Here is a 19096-nt window from a genome sequence, read left to right as displayed (position 1 = left end):
AGCGGCCACAGCGTTGGATCCTATTCGATAAAAAGTACGTAGAAATTATTGCTGTTAATTTAAAACTCCATGGCTCCGCCACCCCGCTTGATAACAGAGACAGACAGTCGCTTTTCCTACCTTACTCAGTATTTTCGAGGAATATTTTGCCAAAAGAAATCCGCTGAAAAGCTCCCACTCACACTGGCTTCGAGGTTGCAGGACTACAAATAGGACTACAAATTAAGTGTGACGTCATCTTTCCGCAGCCTGGTCGTCGTTTGACAAGCATTCAAAAACTGTTGGCGGTATGAGATCTGTTAATGTTGTTACACAGCGTTGTTCCAAACACATTTTGTTATTATGTGTTTGTAGCGTCATTGTATACTGATAGTTTAACGTTATAGCAATGCTGCTTTTAGCAATAATTATTCGTTTTGGGAGCTTTTCACTGTTAGACCGTCAAAAGTCGTTTTTTGGGGGGATTTAGGATTAACATTACGGTGTATTACGTTTAGGAGAAGCCAAATACATATCTGTGTAAGAAACCGAGCACAAGAATACTAATTGGCTCATCATAGACACTCAAGTGTCAATCATAAGATAGTTGGTATTATTTTTTTAGGAAGGTGGTTAAATTATAGCCTGCTGGTATTACATGTTGTCCACAATGCATGATCATTGGAGCGTGTTATTAGGCTAACGTTACCACGTGTAATCCATAGACTGTATATAAAAAAATATATTAAATATGTAAACAATAATAATATATATGCAGTCTATGCTGTAATCCATGACAATACACTTGTTTCAGGTGACACTGACTGACTGCTGTGTTCACTGCAATGGCTCCTCTCAAATTTGTCATTAAGGTAAGTGAAAGTGAAATAATCAGCATACACAGACCCTTGTAGTACACTTCTGTTTTAAAGTAACATACTGTATATTATATTATGTTAAATAATATCGTTTTATATTAAAATGTTCAACATTTGTGTGCAGCAACTTCTTAAAAACGAAACAATTTTAAAAAGGTTGACCTTTTTTGTGAGCCTACCATTTAAATGAAGCAGTGACTGAAAATACAGTATAAAGCCTACATAACATTCATAAAGGACATGCAAAAAAGCTGACAATAATTTCAAAGAAATCTTTAATTTTCAAGCCATTACAAGAAGTGTTTATGTTTAACTCAACAGTTATATTTTATGTATTTCTCTGTTCAAAATGTTTTGGGCAAGTTCTGTATAACTGTTAAGTTCAGATAGATTACTTAGAGTATTTAATTAATCCCAAAGAGAAATGAAAGTGTCACAGCAGCCAGTTGACATAAATCAAAATACAAAAACAATGAGGTAGGTAAAGGAAACAAATACAGTGTACAACTAAGGGTAAATTATATACAATAACTAAATAGACAAATTTAAAGAATAAATAAACATAGAATAGAGACTAGAGATAGAGATATAACCATAACTATAATATACTGTGTGCTGAGTATACACTGTTCAATGATGTTAATATGCTATAATACACTGTACATTAGTGCAAGTCAGGTGGATATTTCTATGGCAAAGTGTATAATTGTCCATGGATGTTAGAAGTAAGTGTACAGTTGAAACATGAATAATTACACAAAGTACATATATATGTATGTATGTATGTATGTATGTATATATATGTGTGTGTGTGTGTGTGTGTGTGTGTGTGTGTGTGTGTAACAGTACATACAAACAGTATTTGAAATATTGTATACAGATGAATCACAAATATAACTGGCACGCTTTTGGATTTTTGAATTTCATTTTCATTTGCATTTGCTCAGAATTACATTTGCTCAGAGCCTTTGTCAGCAAAGCAAACCTTTCTAACTATTTCATGTTGTACCCATGTTAACTGGTACTAAGTAAAAGTTTATAACTTATTTATGATTGTGTGTGTCCAGTTTGGCATAAACAAATTTAACAAAGTAAGATCTAAGGTCCGATCATGAAAGAACTGGTGACTAAAAGTAAAAGGTCATCATCTAAACACAATCATATTCTTTAGTATCTTGTGAACATTTACTTACTGTATGTTAGATATTGGAAAATCTATTGTTTTTAAGCAAAGGAGCTTTTGGGTTCTGCTTTTGCTTCTCACTGACCACAAAGCCTCATTCTTACTGTCATTTCTTCCCAGAAGTGAAATGTTTTCCCACATAAAGTGCACACAAGGTACTAAAGAATAAAACAAATCTGCATTTGATTAAAGCCTTTCAGTTTTTATTGCCAGCTTTCATGATAAAACGACTATGTTCGCGTCATTGCCAAACAGTGGAACCTACTACAGACACAACTTCCAGCAAACAGCTTTAGTTATTATGGTCTATGTTAAACCACCGAAAAGCTGTTGTTCAGCAGTGGGAAGCTGTTCCTAAGTTTTATAAAGCAACACGGGGATATATTTTTGCTTTTCTGACATTTATAGAATGAACACAGTATTAATATTCTGTTGCAATGCCTTTTATGTTGCCTTTTTAATGAGTTTGCCCTTCACCAGTAGATAATTCTTTGGCCACTAGAGGGAAGTAAAGATACATATTTCAACTGTCTGATGTTGTTGCTCATCCTTCAGAACAGTTCCTGGTTACCTTTTGCAAATCTCAAAACGGACTGCCTCCCTGAGAGCCGTTTGTTAATGGACGCAGCGATACAGGACAGAGGAAACTCATTCTATTAAAAAGCCAAGCTGTTCATCCTCAGTCTGATGCTCTGTCAGGAATAATGCACATCAGATGTTTTTGTTAAGTGCAGGGAAAGCCGCTGATCTCTCTTTTGTTGATGTTTCATTTATTGAGAGTTTTGAATGAGGGCTTCAGAAATTTGCACTGATCTCTCACATCCTCCATAATGCCATGTGTGCCTAGTTGACCAGATATTGCATTGGCTCCCTTTATTTGTTTCATATGCATGCCTGCATACAGGCCACCCCACCACCCCCCTTAGCTGGTTGTGGGAGAGTAAAACCCTGGAGGTTCACGAAAGGTTCCTTCCCACTGGGCACATAATGATACTGTTGTGTTACTCTGCCTGAGAAAATGCACAGAGCCTCTACCATGCTTAACCAACTAACCACAAACAAGTATGTTAGAAAGGATCAGGTCAAACAATAGCATTCAAGGCGCTGCACTGGGCTCCTCTTTCGCAAAACAAACACCACTACCGCCATGTTTTTTAATGAATGAATCATTGTTTTCACAAAGGCATGTTGCAAACAGTGTTTGCCAGTTGCACAGTGCAAGGATTATTGAAGTAATTACGAGTTATGTTCTTGGATTCACCATGCCATGTTTAGTAAGCTGTTCAGCAGTGTGTTTTACGATCCTTTCTCCTCAAATGTTTTCAAAGCGGCTCCCTCCCTGGTCTGTGGAGCTGCAGGAGGTGCTGGTATGCTCCCTCTTAAATAGGCTTAGACTATATAGTGACCTGCCACTTCTCAGACCTCCTGAAAAGGGCCTGCAGGCTAAAACACCAATCCACTGAAGCGATTGCTGTCTGCCAGGACATTACCGCTCCAGAGCCTTGCAATCTGCCTTCTATTAGCAATATGCACTGCTGACTTCTAACCATCTAATGTAGTAGGTCGAGACAGAGACCAAAGTGTTTTTTAAGAATAAAAAGTTTGAGGTACCACAGAGCAGTTTAATGTCAGAGGTTTATGTGCTGTTTAATGTTGTCACTCTGTAGATGAGCTCATATCAGACCACACATCATGCCTCTGTACAAAATCATTGCAGTCTGATTAGAAACATTTTGACACTTTCCAACATGGCGAATCTCTCAGAAAAGGAGGGTTTAAAACATGGGTTTTAAAAAAAACCCTTTCATCTCAGCATTGTCTTACATTGCCAAACAAAATTCAAATTTCTTAATGAGGCCAAACACTTCTCAAACTGCTATTTCTGTCTATCTACCAATTTCTCAAGGATGTGTCTGCCTGAGTTTTGTTTGCTGAGTGTTACCTGGAGATATTCCTGTCTGTTCTTGCTGCTGGAATTCCACTGCTGGGTTGTGTCTCTTTTTATCATCAAATAGAGGACTCAGGTGTGCTAACATTCACCTGAATGAAGGGAGCTTTGCACAGAACACACTTCCACACACTATCTGTAAATAACAGTCACCTCAGTAATCATCAAGTCTCAAGCCTCACTGCTAAGTATCTGGCAGTCTGAAAAATTGGAATAGAGAATTTTCTCTTTTTTTTCCGTAAGGGGAAACCCAGGTAACTCACAGCAGAGAAAGAGCTGGGAATGAGGCAAATAAAGCCTGAGAGCAAAGTTGTCACACCCACAGATCTAAAGAGCTCCCCTGGGTTCTTTGCAGACTGCAGAAAGAGAGAGAAAGTCCTAAAAAGAGAGAGACAAAGGGAGAGTGGGAGAGATGCAAGTTTTATTGAGTGAGACCGCATCTGCTGCCCCTTCTCTCCCAATGTAAACATCTGTGGCTGGTTAGTGTTAGCCTCTGAGCTAAGTGCAGTCCGAGAAGGTCTGGTTCTTATACGGTGCGATAGCAATGGCAAAGGGCAGCGAGGTGGGGAGGCGGGTGAAGCTGCTCATAGAGTTTGGGCCCTGTGCCCAACTTGGAGCAGCACAGGCGGGAGGATGGAGAGCCGGGTCTGGGAGAGAGATAAGGGAAGGTAGAGAGTGTTTTGGGAACTGAGAGTGATATAGACCAGAGCCCTTGAAGACCAGAAAAGGGAAAGGAGCAGTCAGGGAGTTTGAGGCAGGATTTGTTTGTTTACAGACAGAAAGTATAATGGAGTTGTCTCATGTTGTGCTGTGGATGGTGGGCAGCTTATGTCTCAAATGTTTATTTAGTTTTTGTCTTTGCCTAACCCTTTTTTTTCTGCAGGTTATCAGATTGCCAGTGGGGAGAATTAGGATAGAAGAAGTTGAGCTTAGCCTGCAGGAAGAGTCCTATTCATTCACTGTGTGACAGCACACAAAAGATGGCACAATAAAGGATTTGGTATTAAGTAGCACTCCTTGCTGCTTCTTATTCAGCCCTCGGCCTCTGTTCATAACTCTAAAAAGCCTGTGCAAGACAGAGAACAAAACACTGCTGGCCCATTTTAGTACGTATGAAAAGAGTAACTTCCTCTAGAACTTGGCCCTTTATCAAACCCTTCTTTCCAACAACGGTAACAGTTGCTCAGTATTGCCTTAAATGTGTCAAAGCAAAGTACATGAATTTGATAAATGAATATGTCAGGTTAATAGAATTCTTCAGGGCCTTGCTTATGATACAGTAGAGAAAGGCATGTGGTAGTATTTGCTGAGAGGGCTGTTTTAACGAGCATACTGACTTTTTTAATGGTGTTCCAGACTGATTGAGAATAGATTCCAGCTTTACTCAAGAAGACAAGGTCCTTGTGGTCGGTATTACTGCATCCTCAAAGTCTTATGCTACTTGCAGAGATCTCTCTAAAGAGGGGCTATAGCCGGGCTTTGGGGGGGGGGCAGGGGGGACATGGAGGTCATAGTTCATGGCAGAGTTCACCTTAGCGATCCACTGGTCACTCTTTGTGCTTGGAGTTGACAAATTTAGGCCACATGATGTGATTGTAGTCAGATCCTTTGTGTAAAATTAGATTCTGACCCTTTTTTGTCCTTCTTCATCTCGTCTGACACTATCTGCCACATTCAACACAAATATCCTTTGTAACAGCTGTGCTAGCCGCACCTAAACATTGCAGCCTGGACTCAAACATTGACACTTTATGGGGAATTTTGGGCCCTCTGCTAAACCTCCAGTTTTGCTGGGCAAATTAATTGTTTTCTCATTAGTGTGATTGCATTAGTTTGCATTCCTAACATCCCCCATTTCTGAGAAACCCCACGAATCACATGCTGTTTTTGTGTGAGGGGCAGACCAATGTTTATCATTAATGTCCAGTTCTCAGTCGAGCCTTGTCTGCCGCTCTAATGTGATAAAAGGAAGTTAGTCTAAGGCTTGCTAGATGTCTGGCTTTCAGCCCAAAACACAGACTCAATCAGAAGCTCAGAAACCACTTTAGGGGATTCACCCTGCTGTGCCTCTCCATAAAGACTGCACTCTAAACCCTGTACTGCTCTCTTCCTTCCAAGATATTGATCAAATTAACTAATTTTAAGCCATGCATCCTAGAAGATTGATCTTGTCGTCCCAGTCAGTATTTACATGCATGAGGGGGACAGAATATTAGAAACACCTTTTCAATATAATGCAGTCCATTGCGGCACCATTAACTATGACCGTAACATCACAATTAACATCTCTCTGACACAGTGTGAGCAAAAACGGAACACAAGTTTCACATGATTTATTGCAGGGTCATACCTGATAAACTGGAAACTGGTGTATAAAAACGGAGTTTCTACACTCATCTGTGAAGTCGTTCTTAGGTCTCGAAAGACAGAAACTAAAGGCAGGCTATAAAAACCAGTCCAACGTGTGTCAAGTCCAGCTCAAGAAACCACTATGGGACTCGGCCACTTGTCTGTCCCTCTGTTTTGATTGACAAGGTCTGACCCTCGGTTGCCAGGCTTTCCCACGCACTGGTAATTGTTGGAGGCAGTCAGCTGAGGCCACCAGTCATCCGTGGACCGCCGCGAGACAAAAGGCAGGGGATGGAGAGAATACTGATCTGTAGGGAAGAGCTCATACTGACAGGAAACATGCACACATTTTATACAAGAAGAGCTGGCACATAAAGGTGGCTCTGTTCTGGTCCACGGTATTCTTGTCTTTGTGAAAGCTTGTTTTTGTTGAACAACTTTTGTGTATCTTTGCAAAATAATGTGTTTGCACAGAGACTATTTAGTATTTCACAATTTCTCATTTGTGGCTACCACATCTTGGTGTTTGGATTTTGGTATTCTTTAATGTTCTGAGTCAGAGGATTACAGATTAATTATCTGTCTTTATAAGAAACTTAAATCTACAGTAATCTTGCATCAGTCTTGGCAACACTAATGATGACACACTTTAGTACAGGTTGGTGCACTTTAGGGCTTTAGAACTTCACACTTTGCAGAAGCAAAGTGCCAGAAGACAGTTGATATTAAGCACTACCAGAAAAATTCACCTATTAGTCATATGGGGGCGCCCTCTCCTCTAGTTGACCTGCAAGCAGAAGTAAAGCGGCTTCTACAGAGACAACTAAAAAGGAAAAGCGCTCATGGGGAAAAAAATATGAAAAATATTGGCACTTTGATTTGATTTGAAGAACCAAATTTCTGGTATTTAGCCTTTTAATGTCTCTTGACAAAAGATTCTAACCTCACTTTTGAACTGCGAGTGAAAGTCTCAGTTTCCCTCTTTGAGGAAGGAGCTAACCTAGTTCATTTTAAAGAAAAGGAGGGGAAAACTGGACAGAGTTTGGAGTTGTGGAGTGCAGGCTTGTGTCCAGAATTAGGACCTAAGTGGCAGGGGCCTTCCCCTACACACCCTGTTAATTCATTTTCTCACATCATCCTGAGAACAAGGCCATAGGAAGATCCCTCAAGTCTGAGTTGTAGAGTTTAGTCATCCTGTCTGTGATTCTTCAGCCCAAGGGACAAGCCTGGCTCACTACAAAGCTTTTAGTGTGCATTAGTATTCCCTGTTACTAAATGAGTAACCTCTTCTGTACACAGTCTTTTCCAGTTATACACTGTGTGCCTAAAATCTGTGCCTGGTTTTGTCTTTATATGACTCTATGTTTTTGCTGCCCTGTTCAGTTCAATGCTTTCTAGTGCATCATCATCACTTTGGATTTTAGGGCAGTACTTGTTGCTCCTCTTTGTCATGTTGTGGGTGGTCTCAGTCCATCCATTACTTCCTCGTCCAGGGAGAGGCGAAGTTCACACGAGACCCACATCCATTTGCTCTCTGCAGTGGGCAGCTTTTGCACTCATGTGTAAACCATAATCAGGCTGGCTTGAGAAAGATGTAACAGCAACTTAACCAGCCGCGGCGTTTCTGGCCTCCCTGTCCCTTGTAGCTTATTGTCATTGACACAATGACGTATTGCTTCAGGAATCCACTCTGCAGCCCTGTACTTAGCTTTCTACAGCACTCAGAAGTTGTAGTGCAAAAGTGCAGAAACACGGAGTGCTTTAGGTTAGATCTGTGGAGTTTTATCACCACTTTGCAACAGTTTAGGATAATCCTCATTCATATGGTACATCTTAAGGCTTTATGTGCAGCCTATTGTGACCTGAGACAATGACTGTATAGCAAAACTTATAGAACAGGAAGATACTTTTTACGCTGTGAGAGGGGAAATATGAGGAGACAGACAGGACCGTAGTTTTTTTGTGAGGAGATTGGTAGTGAGATGGCTAGACAGAGAAACAGGAGGGAGGGGACTGCTGTGAGAGGCCTGGGGTGATGTTTGAGGACATAGGGGGTCGTTGTGGTTTGTCTCGCTGTCAATCACCCACACTCTGATTTCCTTTGTTGTCTGTGAGCTCAATGCCCCTCAGCAACCTGTGGCTGTCCTTCCTCTTTGTGTTACAGTGTGGGAACTTTGCTGTGCTGGTGGATCTCCACGTTCTGCCCCTGGGCGGCCAAGAGGACACCAGCTGGTTTACTACGAACCACATCGAGGTACAGACACAGTGAGAAGGGCATGCGTGTGAATAAGTGTGCGAGTGAATATATGGCTTCTGTTCTGCTGGGGGCCTTTTCAAAAGAAAGCAACAGCGTGGAATCTAAAATGACTTTGAGCCCTCTGTCTTTTCTTCCTGGGGGTTTTCATTGTTGCAGAATGTTAACTGTTCCCATCTCTTCACCTAGCCACCTGTGGAGTTGCCTTGCTGGCCTTCCACTGGAAACCGTTACTGTCCTGTTGTTTGACTGTGCTCTAATCTTTACTTTGAAAGAGCAATCACAACCTACTATGTCTCACTAGTTCAATAACATGTTGCCATTTTGAATTATCTTCATGTTGTTTATAGGATGTTACAACTCTGGTTCGAGATTCTGTGGACCAAAGGGTTAAGCAGTACACAGAGTCCCTCCACAATAGAAGACAGCCCAAACAGAAAAAGGAGCTGGCACCTGCTTCAGCCTTTGTTGTGAAAGGTAACACACCATCTTGTGACCCTCATTACACTGCAGTACAGCCAAATAGCCTGTGTTTATGATTTATTGCTTTACAACCCATTATTGTTCATATCATTGGCTTCTTTATGTGTTTACTCAGAGCATTTGTTTTAATCGTTTCACGATAATGAGCAAAAGTTCTATTTATATTGTTTTGATTTCACTGTTGCTCATTCCTCTGGAATTTAGTCATCTTTGTCTTCCCTTTCCTTGTCTTAGGTGTGTCTATCATCAACTATTGAATAAGTGAGAGGGTTTACTTTGGCTATGAACTCAAAACCATTATTTATTCACTTGGATCTCAGAGTGCAGAGATATGGCTCTGCGCATGGAGGTGGGCCATTTAGGTGGGAATGGAGTTGCAAAACATTCTAAAAAATATTTCATGGCTACCTTTTTTAGTTGAGTGTGGGTGGAAATTCAACAGAACTAGTTGGGACATGGTGGCTTTCTACGCCCAGGGTGTGACCTGTGGAGGCAAGAGCTGATAGGAGTTCTTATGTTGCACTGTTTAACTTGGCATGTCTCAGCCATATATGTACATGAAAACATAAATCCATTAAAATGGCTAATGTTTGTTACCCTTCTGTTTAGTATGGTGTTGGCACACCTGTGTTTATCTGTAGATGTAGTTAACCGGATGACAACAAAGACAGTTGCCCTGACACATACACAGTATACATACAACCATATACACACAGAGTGAGAAATATATAAATTATGTGTCAATGTGAATAAGCCAATTCAATTCATCCCTGTTTATCCAATGTGAGCACATTCCCCCAGCCACCCACACACATGCCTTTGAAGCACTGTAAGCCTAGCTTCAGAGGAACCCCCAGCTGCGTGTTGTAAGGCAGACAGGTTTGTCACAGGTAGCAGTTAAACTGGGCTCACTCAGCAGGGCAGGCCTGACTGTGAGAGTGGGATTACAGGGCAGTCGGCCCCATAAAGTTTGTCCTGTGGCTGTAGCTCTGCCTCTCACGCGACTCCCCACTAGTTTAGTCCTCTCCCCCACTAAAACTGTATATTCATTTGTGTGCACGCATCTGTGTGTGCGTTTGCTTTTGTAGAAGGGTGTACGTTACTCAACTTTTGGCATTTTGTTGGTATACAGGCAGTAAATATCTGTAGGTATACTGGTTAATGTGGATTTGCATGCATGTGTGCATGTATGGGAGCACACAGGCACTCTCACACACACACACACACACACACACGTCAGAACCAGTGAGAATCAGAAGGAGCGACAGTGTGTTGGAGAGATATACTGTATCCTCCCCCTGGGCTAGGTGTGAACAGGCTGACAGTGTAAAGTTTCTGAAGAGCCTGACTCATATTCCCCATGACAGACTGAGGAGAGACAGACATCTCTAATGATGGAGATCACAGACTGAGGTTCCACACACACACACTTACGCGCACGCACTCACTCCACTGTGTGAACAAGGGGACTATCAGTATTTCAGCAGTGAAATATGCATGTAAAAATGATTAAGCTCCTTGCAGCTTTGCCAAGAAGAATGTAACCAGTGGAACATGACTCCATACCATATCGGAGAATTTTCCCCTCTCAGAACATGAAAAGGTACAGTGCCTCAAACAGGCCTGCACAGTTCATGTGCTCTAGTCCTATTATAGGTCTTAAGTGAGTGTAATGAGATTCTTGGTCTTTTCATTGTCCCATGCGCGGGAGGCGGCAGAACAGTAAAGGTGGAGACTGTGACTATGAGAAGTGAGCAGGCAGGCAGGAGCCAATAAAAGGGGAGGACAGACTATAGGCTTAGGGAGGGAAGCCCAGCAAACCTCAGGGCGGGTATTAAGTATAGGGGTCGTCTATTCTGCAGGCAGGTCAAACGCTAACCTGCTAATCTTCACAGGACTTTCAGACTGTCTGTAGCAGGGAGTGGAAGTTGGTTTTCTGCGTGTATCTGTTTGACCTATTTGCATCCATGTGTCTCTGTGTGCAGCATTATCTTATTTAAGAGCAGAATTAAGCTGGGTATCCTGGAGTGAGTCATGTGGATGTGCTGGAACATGTGCACATGTGTGTTGTTGCATATAGGAAAAGGTGTCGGGCGGGGCTGCACTGATGTCTGGGCCAAGAATAGGCAGATGGAGTGTGGTGCTATGTGTGGGATGGTGTGGGAGGGGGACTATGAGTCTTGTATGAGGCGGTGTTTGAGCTGGTGCCAGTGTGAAATCGCAGGGGCTTCCGCCAACAGACAGCAATAAGGACAGCGTAACAGCCTCAGCTGTTGGCACTTCAAATGAGCCATCAACAGCTTTTAACATTCCAAGGCCCTTCAGTGCAAGTGTTTGTATCTGAGTTATCTCTATGGGTTATTGTATTTATGTATGTGCTATATGCTGTGTTGGGTGTATATGTGTGAGTATAGCACCCAGTGAATATGTCAGAAAGGAGCTTATCCCATGTCTTCTGCCAACATAAATCCAAGCCATTTCTTCAAATCTCAGCTGCAGAGGCCAATTTCCAACTGTCAACCCCCACCATTCCCCTCATTTTCCTTTTTTTTTTTACCCAGGCTACTTGAGACTTCATGATTAGCTCATAGTGATGTGATTTATTTATGTTTTTAGAGAGATGAACAGAGGGAACTTTTCCCACCAAACATTTTGGCTCTGGACAAGCGGAATGGACATGCTAGACTTTAGAAGCCCAGGGAAAGGGGAGTTTGGGAGAGGCCTCTCGCATTCTCCCTGGTAGACCGTGTTGAACACACCCACATTTCTCAGAGTAATTACAGATTGAAAATGAGTGGATAATAGGTTCTCTGTGCTTTGAGGAATACATTTTTGTCATTTGATATGATATTTGAGTGAGGAAACTGGTGGTTATTCTGTATGACAGTAAGAGTGTCACAGTTACCTTTGTGCAGATGCCACTGCTCTGTAGAAAACCTATTTATATCAGACATGGCACTCTTGGACAATACAGCTTGCTTGCTGTACAGACTTTCCAAGAGATTGTTTTCCGGGCTTCACCAACATACTTTCACTTTTTGCATCAGATTAGATTTTGTTTACCCACACTGTTGACTTATGTGCTATCTTGATTTTCACTGGGTCTAAGGTTAGCACCTCCAGGGGAAATTGATTTTGTAGTTTGTAATGGTGTATGTATTTGTGTGTATATGTCGAGTGTAAACTGAGAAGTCCCATTTTACACGGATTTAGTTAACATGCCATTTCAAACTGCCAAAGCTCATTACCAGATGTCTTTTGTCTACTATTAGTATTGATAGAGGCACATTGATCTCTCTATGTGAGGCAGAGCGCCTTTCTATAGGTTAGCCTTGTGTTTGAGAGTCTTCCTATCAGTGAGAAGAGGTAGAGTAGCCCTGGCAAAGCCTAGTGGTACCTTTTTAGCCCATGGCAGAACTGGGTCCCTCTTCCTCTCCCTGCACAGGTGCCAGGGCTTAGGGGGAGGGAACACCTGCCAGCCTGTTTCCCCATGGCCACAGCAGGCTGGAGAGGCATTTTCCCAGGCTCCCCAGATGAATGGTCACTAATAGCCGTGGGAGAGGGCTTTGCGAGTGCTGCACAGTGTACCACTGACTCCTCTTGGCAGCCCTATGAAGGGGGCTTAAGGCAGCCTGGCCACAGCCATTGCGGGAAAAGCACAAGTGTTGCTGGATAGCTTTACTGTTGGAGAATGTGTTTACGAATGACCATCTCCCTCCCAATGAAGAATGCGGAGGATGTGTAGACACTAAAAGGGAGACGGTTAACTTTTTGCCCTGCCCTGTCATAGATTTAACTTTGCTTGGCTTCTCTGGCCCTTTGAAGGCCTACAGCCCCACGCCGGAACAGTTATCAAATTAGGCGAAACCGTTCAGCCAAAATGTGAGCGAGCAAAATGCACCAACATGTAAACCGTTACTTGTGTGTTGGATGTCCATTGTTGGGAGTATCAATACACGTCAACCATTCAGCCTTCTACTGTGACAGATCAAAGCAGTTCTCTGAAAACACACACAACCTGTCTTAACCAACCTTGTTTCTTCACGGTGCAACCACAGCTATTACTATTTATATGAGTGGCTGCCATGTGAGGGACTGGTCTGTAAATAGAGAGGCATGCCTGTGGCAGAGTTACCTGCCCTGCTCTGTGTTACTGGGCGTGAGGCAGGCTGGGATTAAGGCTAGGGGGAAACGGAGACCTGTGACAGGAACAAAGGAATTCCAAGGCCCAGGCTGGAAACGGATCCCGATCAGAGTAGCCGCTCCAGCCAGCCTGCCCCTCTCCCCTCTCACCCTCCCTCCTCTGGCCCCTGCTGGGCAACCCCCCTCCCTCTGGTGCTTTGTGGTGTTGCTGTGGCTCTTTAAATCCCTCCTGTAAGCCCCCGGCCTTACTCAGCAGCAATGCATAGGACAGTCTGACTCCACTGTTACATACCCCCCCCCCCCCCAGTATTGCACACAAACATACACATACTTTTTTCCTTTCCTGTCTTTTGCATTTTTACACGTTCCTTTCCTTTCCTCTCCACTCCACATCTCTCTTCTCATCTCCTTTCTTCTCCTCTCCTCTCTTCTCCTCTCCTCTCCTCTCCTCTCTCCTCTCCTCTCCTCTCCTCTCCTCTCCTCTCCTCTCCTCTCCTCTCCTCTCCTCTCCTCTCACCACTACTCTTCCATGCTCCTCTAATGTCTGCACTTTATGTTTTCTCACTTTCTCCTCTTTTCCCTCTCCGCAGGGTCATCTGCAGTCTCTTAGGACACAACCGCAATCCCTGCCATAGCTGTCACACCACACTCTTTTCCCATATAATTAGGGCCTGAGCCTAAGCACGGATCACATTCATGTGACTGTTCCCCTTTACCACAATCTGGTCTGGGAGACGGCACACACTCTCTTGAACTCATGCTAAGTGTTCAGCCTGACCAGAGCGCCTTGTTTCAGGAATTCATTTCAGAAGATCTTGTTGTTTTTCTCTGCACCATGCTTCACTTTGAGAAAAATGGGCCTGTGTCATGTGCTCTTGTTAGCTCTGTGGTTTTTCCTGTGGACAGGTGTCATGGTGGTGCAGTGTGCTAAATTTGCCTTGTGTTGCCAGGAAAGGCATTATGGCAGCAGCACAAAGTGCACTATAACACAATTTACTTGTAGACCATAGGGATTTTTGATCATGTTAAAAGTTAGTGTATTATATTTATTTTAAAGTGACATTAAAATTTAGAACTTCAGTCTATTCAACAAAGAATTTTCTTCTTTTCGCTTTGGCCTTACCCATCTGTTATCCTTAGACCAAGAACCAGGTGACCATTAAAAAAAAATTAATTTCAGTTCTGCTTATTGGTTCCTAAGTGCAATAACCCTTTATTATTGCAAACAAAGGCTACATATCTGCAAGGACGTGGCTATCTGCCAGGACCTGTTTATGTCATGGATTAGTGCAACAGCATGTCGATTTGTTTAGATATGAGCATGCATGGCTACACAACAAAAGTGAAAGATGGACCGCAGTAAAAAGTGTGACTACATGCTGTTTAATGTGCTTTAATGTGTTTAGTGTGACAAAAGTGTGGCTTCAGTTTATTAAAGAAAACGACAAGGCAAAGTGCAATGCATGTGGGAAGCTAATTAGCTGTAAGTCAGGTTACACATTAAATTTTGACATTTAAGGCAGCACGGCGTTGATCTGAAAGAATGTTCAGTGTTTGATGTTTTGTGGTCTTCTAGCCTGAGTGTGTCTTCAGCTAGTGCTAGCACCTCCAGTAGAGCCAGGGATCCCTAGCCACGACACACCGTAACATACAATCTGTTTTTATGTATTGACTTTGCTTATTTGTTTGCAGCTAGGTGTTGTGCACTGAATGCACTTTAGTTCTAGCATTTTGCCCCTATTGCTTGGACCATTTCTAACACTGCTTTAGTATTTCATTACTTAGTATTTCATGTGGAACACACAGCAACCAGCCGCTATGTATTTTGCACTTTTCGTGTTTCATTGCAAGGATACACTAGCCAGGAAAAAAGAAGCACAATGTTCTTCTACAGCCCTATTTTTCTGGAGTGTTCTTAAGGGCCGTGGTGACTGACAGACATGATTAATTTATTTCAATTTCACTTCATGCTTTATAGAATGACAAAACTTGAGCTGATTGCTACAATAGGAACCCTACTGCTACCCTTTTCAGTTCTTTTTCACAGAAGTGTGCGAATACCACAGCATCCACAAGAAAATATATGTACTGACTGGGTCATACTTTTTTTATTCTATGTATTTACTTTGTAAATGTTCAGTTAAATAGACTTTGAATTTACTTATTTTAAACTGGCAATCGTTCAGAACCGGAATCAATCTATAAGCAGAATCGATAAAATTCAAACGGCACCCAACCATGTGTGTCATGGTTCATCTATTTGGATTTATAAACACAGGCTTGCAGATTTACAGACGACCAAGCAAGCAGGGAGTCTGCTTCCAATGAGACCTTGATCTGAGTTTTAAAGGGCCAGCACAGTGCATAACTCAAGTCCACAAACTGCTTTGCACAACATAAATGCAAAATAAGCAGTTTGCATCCTCCTCATTCTGAATGCTCTTTAATATAAACAGTGGCAGAACTTTGAGAGATTTGTGGCCTCGCAGGCTAATTAAGATATAATGATGATTGAATATGACATTTTGTATTGTGACTGCATTTCTCTCATCAGATTGTTTCTGAGAAATAGATTTTCTTCCCTTGATAATTGTTCTGTGCTCCAAAATGCTCCCCACCACTTTAGTCACATGCTGCATTATGGGTTGGCCTGAGCTACCATGCTGCGGCGTATTTTGTAACTGCGATGAAGGGGTCACCCAAATGTTAAATTGAACACTCATGTGCAAATATTGTTTCAGGTGGACGTTGTGCAGGATGATAAGGCACAGTGCTCTGCTACAGCCGTAGTTACAGTTACACACAGAGAGTGATGTCCTTCCAGGAAAGCCCCCACTTACATATGGGTAACTTCCTCATGCTCTCTCATCCTTCACCACTCCACCCCTCTCTCTCTCTCTAAGCCCCAACAGTCCACCCACACTTGAGGACAGAGGGAGGGGGTCCACATCAAAGCAGAGATGTCAAAAGAGCAGGATTCTCAGGCACTGATGTCTGACTGTCCTGCTGATCCAACTCCTGTTCATAAAGGGATTGCGTGGGAATTGCAGTTTTCCTGACATACAGTCATTACATTTACTGTACATGCACACTAGAAACACGGTTAATGGGAGAAATCAGGTTACGGGAAGAAATCGGAGAATGCGTTTACATGCACTGCAGTAACCAGGTTACTGTAAAACCTGCGTTTATATGCAGCTGGTGGGTAATCAGATTTCTCTCCTTCTCACTGCCATGTTTGTGAAGCAAGGCTGGCATAATTTAATTCTATTAATGATAAAAATGTTGCAGCCTGAAAAGTTTTTTCGTTTTTTGACGGGGACATTTAGACTGTCTTGGAGCCCCTTCTTTATTATATGCATATATAAATATGTTCACCCGTGGAAAATAAATTTGACTTATTTATTTCAGTTTAAATTTTATTCAGACTTTGGTTTGAATTATTTTGCATATAAGAGTGCATCTCTACAAGTTATCGTCTTTCCTTCCATCCCTTAGCACTGCTGCTGCGTTGATAGTCTACTGAAAAGTCAGAAGTATTGTCATGGACATCTGCTCTTGTAAAAAATCCTGTTAGAAACCCAGTTAAGCATATACATAGCCAAGAAATCGGTTTCCTCCGACAGAAATTAAGCTGCGCTAATCAGATTTCTCTCAATAACTTAATTATGAAAGCGCGGTTTCATGTTTACATGACGTCAAAGAAATCAGGTTACTGCAAAACTCTTACTTAAGTGCACGGAAATGCACTGACACCCACTGATGTATTTCGTTAAAGGCCTTGGACTCACTGTGGTCAGGCTGATGCATGGCCAGAACTTGCAAGCTACCCCAGAAAATCCTCCATATCAGAGCAGAAATGCTTATGGATTCCTGCATGAGTCACAACAACATGGGCTGCCAGGAATGCGGATGGTGAGGAGAAGTAGGCTATGTTTTCTATGGCTGTTTTAATGATCTCCTCAGGATATGACTGAAGTTAATGAAGTCTGTTCCATGGGGGCTTACCTTTGACCCCGGTACGAATGCCTCTCACCCCTGTCTGTTCCATTTTACAGTCCCAGTCACTCTGGTTGCCTTTTGGTTTGTTGACTTTTCTTTCCTCTCATTGTTTTCCCAGGAAGCGGTGAAAGCTGCAGGGATGTGTGTGTGCATGTGTGTGTGTGTGCATGTGTGTGTGTGTGTGTGTGTGTGACTCGAAAGTACAGTTTTCTAGCCTTGGCACCAGCCTTGTGGAGTCTGTGTCTTTTTTTCTGCAGTTGTCCTGTGGTATATTACAAGATGTAGGAGTCTCTCCATACAAGCGGTTACGATATTATCTACCACATTTCTGAAAACATGGCGTGCTGGCTTGTTTACTGTTTGATTTGACCTGTCATAATATTGTTGTGCACTGGGTTTCAAAACAATTAAGCAAGACCATCTTCTCTTGAAGGAAGTACAAATGAAACCCTTTAAAGTTTCTGCTCTGCAGATTTGTGTATTGCACCACTGTGGGCCACAGTTGCCACAGAAAGGGGCCACTCATTCCCAGAGGAGGCACCAGCAAACTGTTTGTGAGAGAGAAACATGAATGTAAGCTTAGCACGAGAGAACCCGGGCAGAGGGCCAAGAGCAACTCTGCGCTGTGCAGGACGTTATAAAGTTGGAGCAACAGCTGATGTCTCGGGCCATGCCGTTTCACTGGTTCCCAACTCTGTGTCCAGACGTCCCTGTCAAGCTTGCCCTGGGAATTGGCAAGCTCAACCCACCAGGGAAAGCAATGAGAATAGTTGTAGAGCTAGACATGAGGCTAAAGAGTCTAACGGACTAAATCAAAGCTTCTAAAAACATAGAAGGCCTTGAATGTGCAATGAAAGATGCTTGCTTCCTGGTCCGTCCTGGACCCAGAATGGGCAGAAACAACAAAACAGAGATACAGATCTGCATTCCTCTCCGGTTAGACATCCAGAATGGGCAATAGATGACCAATGGTTTGCTATTTAAAGAATAACAGAATATCAAATTTTTTTCCTATAAAGGAATGTTGCTATTGTTAACTACAAACACATACAACATACCATACAGAGTGTTTATGCAATTTCCCTTTGGGATTTATAAAGTATTCTATCTATTTAGATCTTGTCGGCTTATCTAGTATTATTACATACTTTATGTGCATCCAGTATTAAAGGGGCAGACTTACAGGGACCCCAACTCTAGAGACAATTTAGTGAGGGAGGGACTACAACAGCATCTAACATTAACATGTGTGCCTTGCAAAGATGTCCGTCTCGTATATATATTACCACAGTCCATAGGAATTTGGACCGTGACTCATGTTTTGTTTAGTCTCTGTAATCATATTTGAAATGAAAAATGACTTGAAGGTTAAAGTACCAACTTACAGCTTTAAATTGAGTTTAAATCCACATCAGATGAACTGTGTAGGAATTGTAGCTGCTTTATACATAGTCTCCCTCGGTTTTAGGAGATCAAACTTATTTCATAATTGGCTGCTCCAATGTGTCTTGAATAGGTGTGTTTCATTTCATTGTTTATGCACACAGGTCTTGATTCATTTTGGAGTCTGTTGTTGCTGCTGCTGCAGGACAATGATCCTAAACTTACAGCCAAACAACCATGGGGTTTTTTAGGGCTTAACAGAGGAATGTTTTTGAGTGGCCATGTTAATCACCTGACCTCAGTCCAACTTTAGCATGTGTTTCACTTGTTGAAGCTCAGATTTAAGCCCCACAAGCCCCCTAAACAACCACAACCTGAGGAGGGCTGCATTAGAGGCCTGGGTGACCGCCATGTTGATGGCTAATACACTTCAGGCAGCCATTGACTGCAAAGGATTTGAAACCAAAATACTAAACATTTTACTTTATGGAGCC

The 19096-nt window shown here is 42.4% G+C and overlaps 1 protein-coding gene across 4 annotated transcripts in view; it reads left to right on the top strand.

Annotated features, from left to right (window-relative positions):
- Positions 1 to 5: 5 nt before the first annotated feature.
- The window catches only part of LOC121911514 (SLX4 interacting protein), a 36309-nt gene continuing 17218 nt past the window's right edge, over positions 6 to 19096 (top strand). For 2 of the 4 annotated variants that reach the window (XM_042433066.1, XM_042433063.1), the window contains exons 1-4: positions 121 to 287; positions 794 to 851; positions 8502 to 8591; positions 8942 to 9068. In XM_042433066.1, the coding sequence (XP_042289000.1) occupies positions 825 to 851; positions 8502 to 8591; positions 8942 to 9068 (244 nt within the window). In that variant the 5' untranslated portion in view covers positions 121 to 287; positions 794 to 824. The other 2 variants (XM_042433065.1, XM_042433064.1) reach the window with 2 other exon arrangements.

The sequence above is a fragment of the Thunnus maccoyii genome, chromosome 14 (assembly GCF_910596095.1).
Source record: "Thunnus maccoyii chromosome 14, fThuMac1.1, whole genome shotgun sequence".
Lineage (NCBI taxonomy): Eukaryota > Metazoa > Chordata > Actinopteri > Scombriformes > Scombridae > Thunnus > Thunnus maccoyii.
Note: the sequence above shows the minus strand (reverse complement) of the source record. Positions and strands in the feature narration are given on the sequence as shown.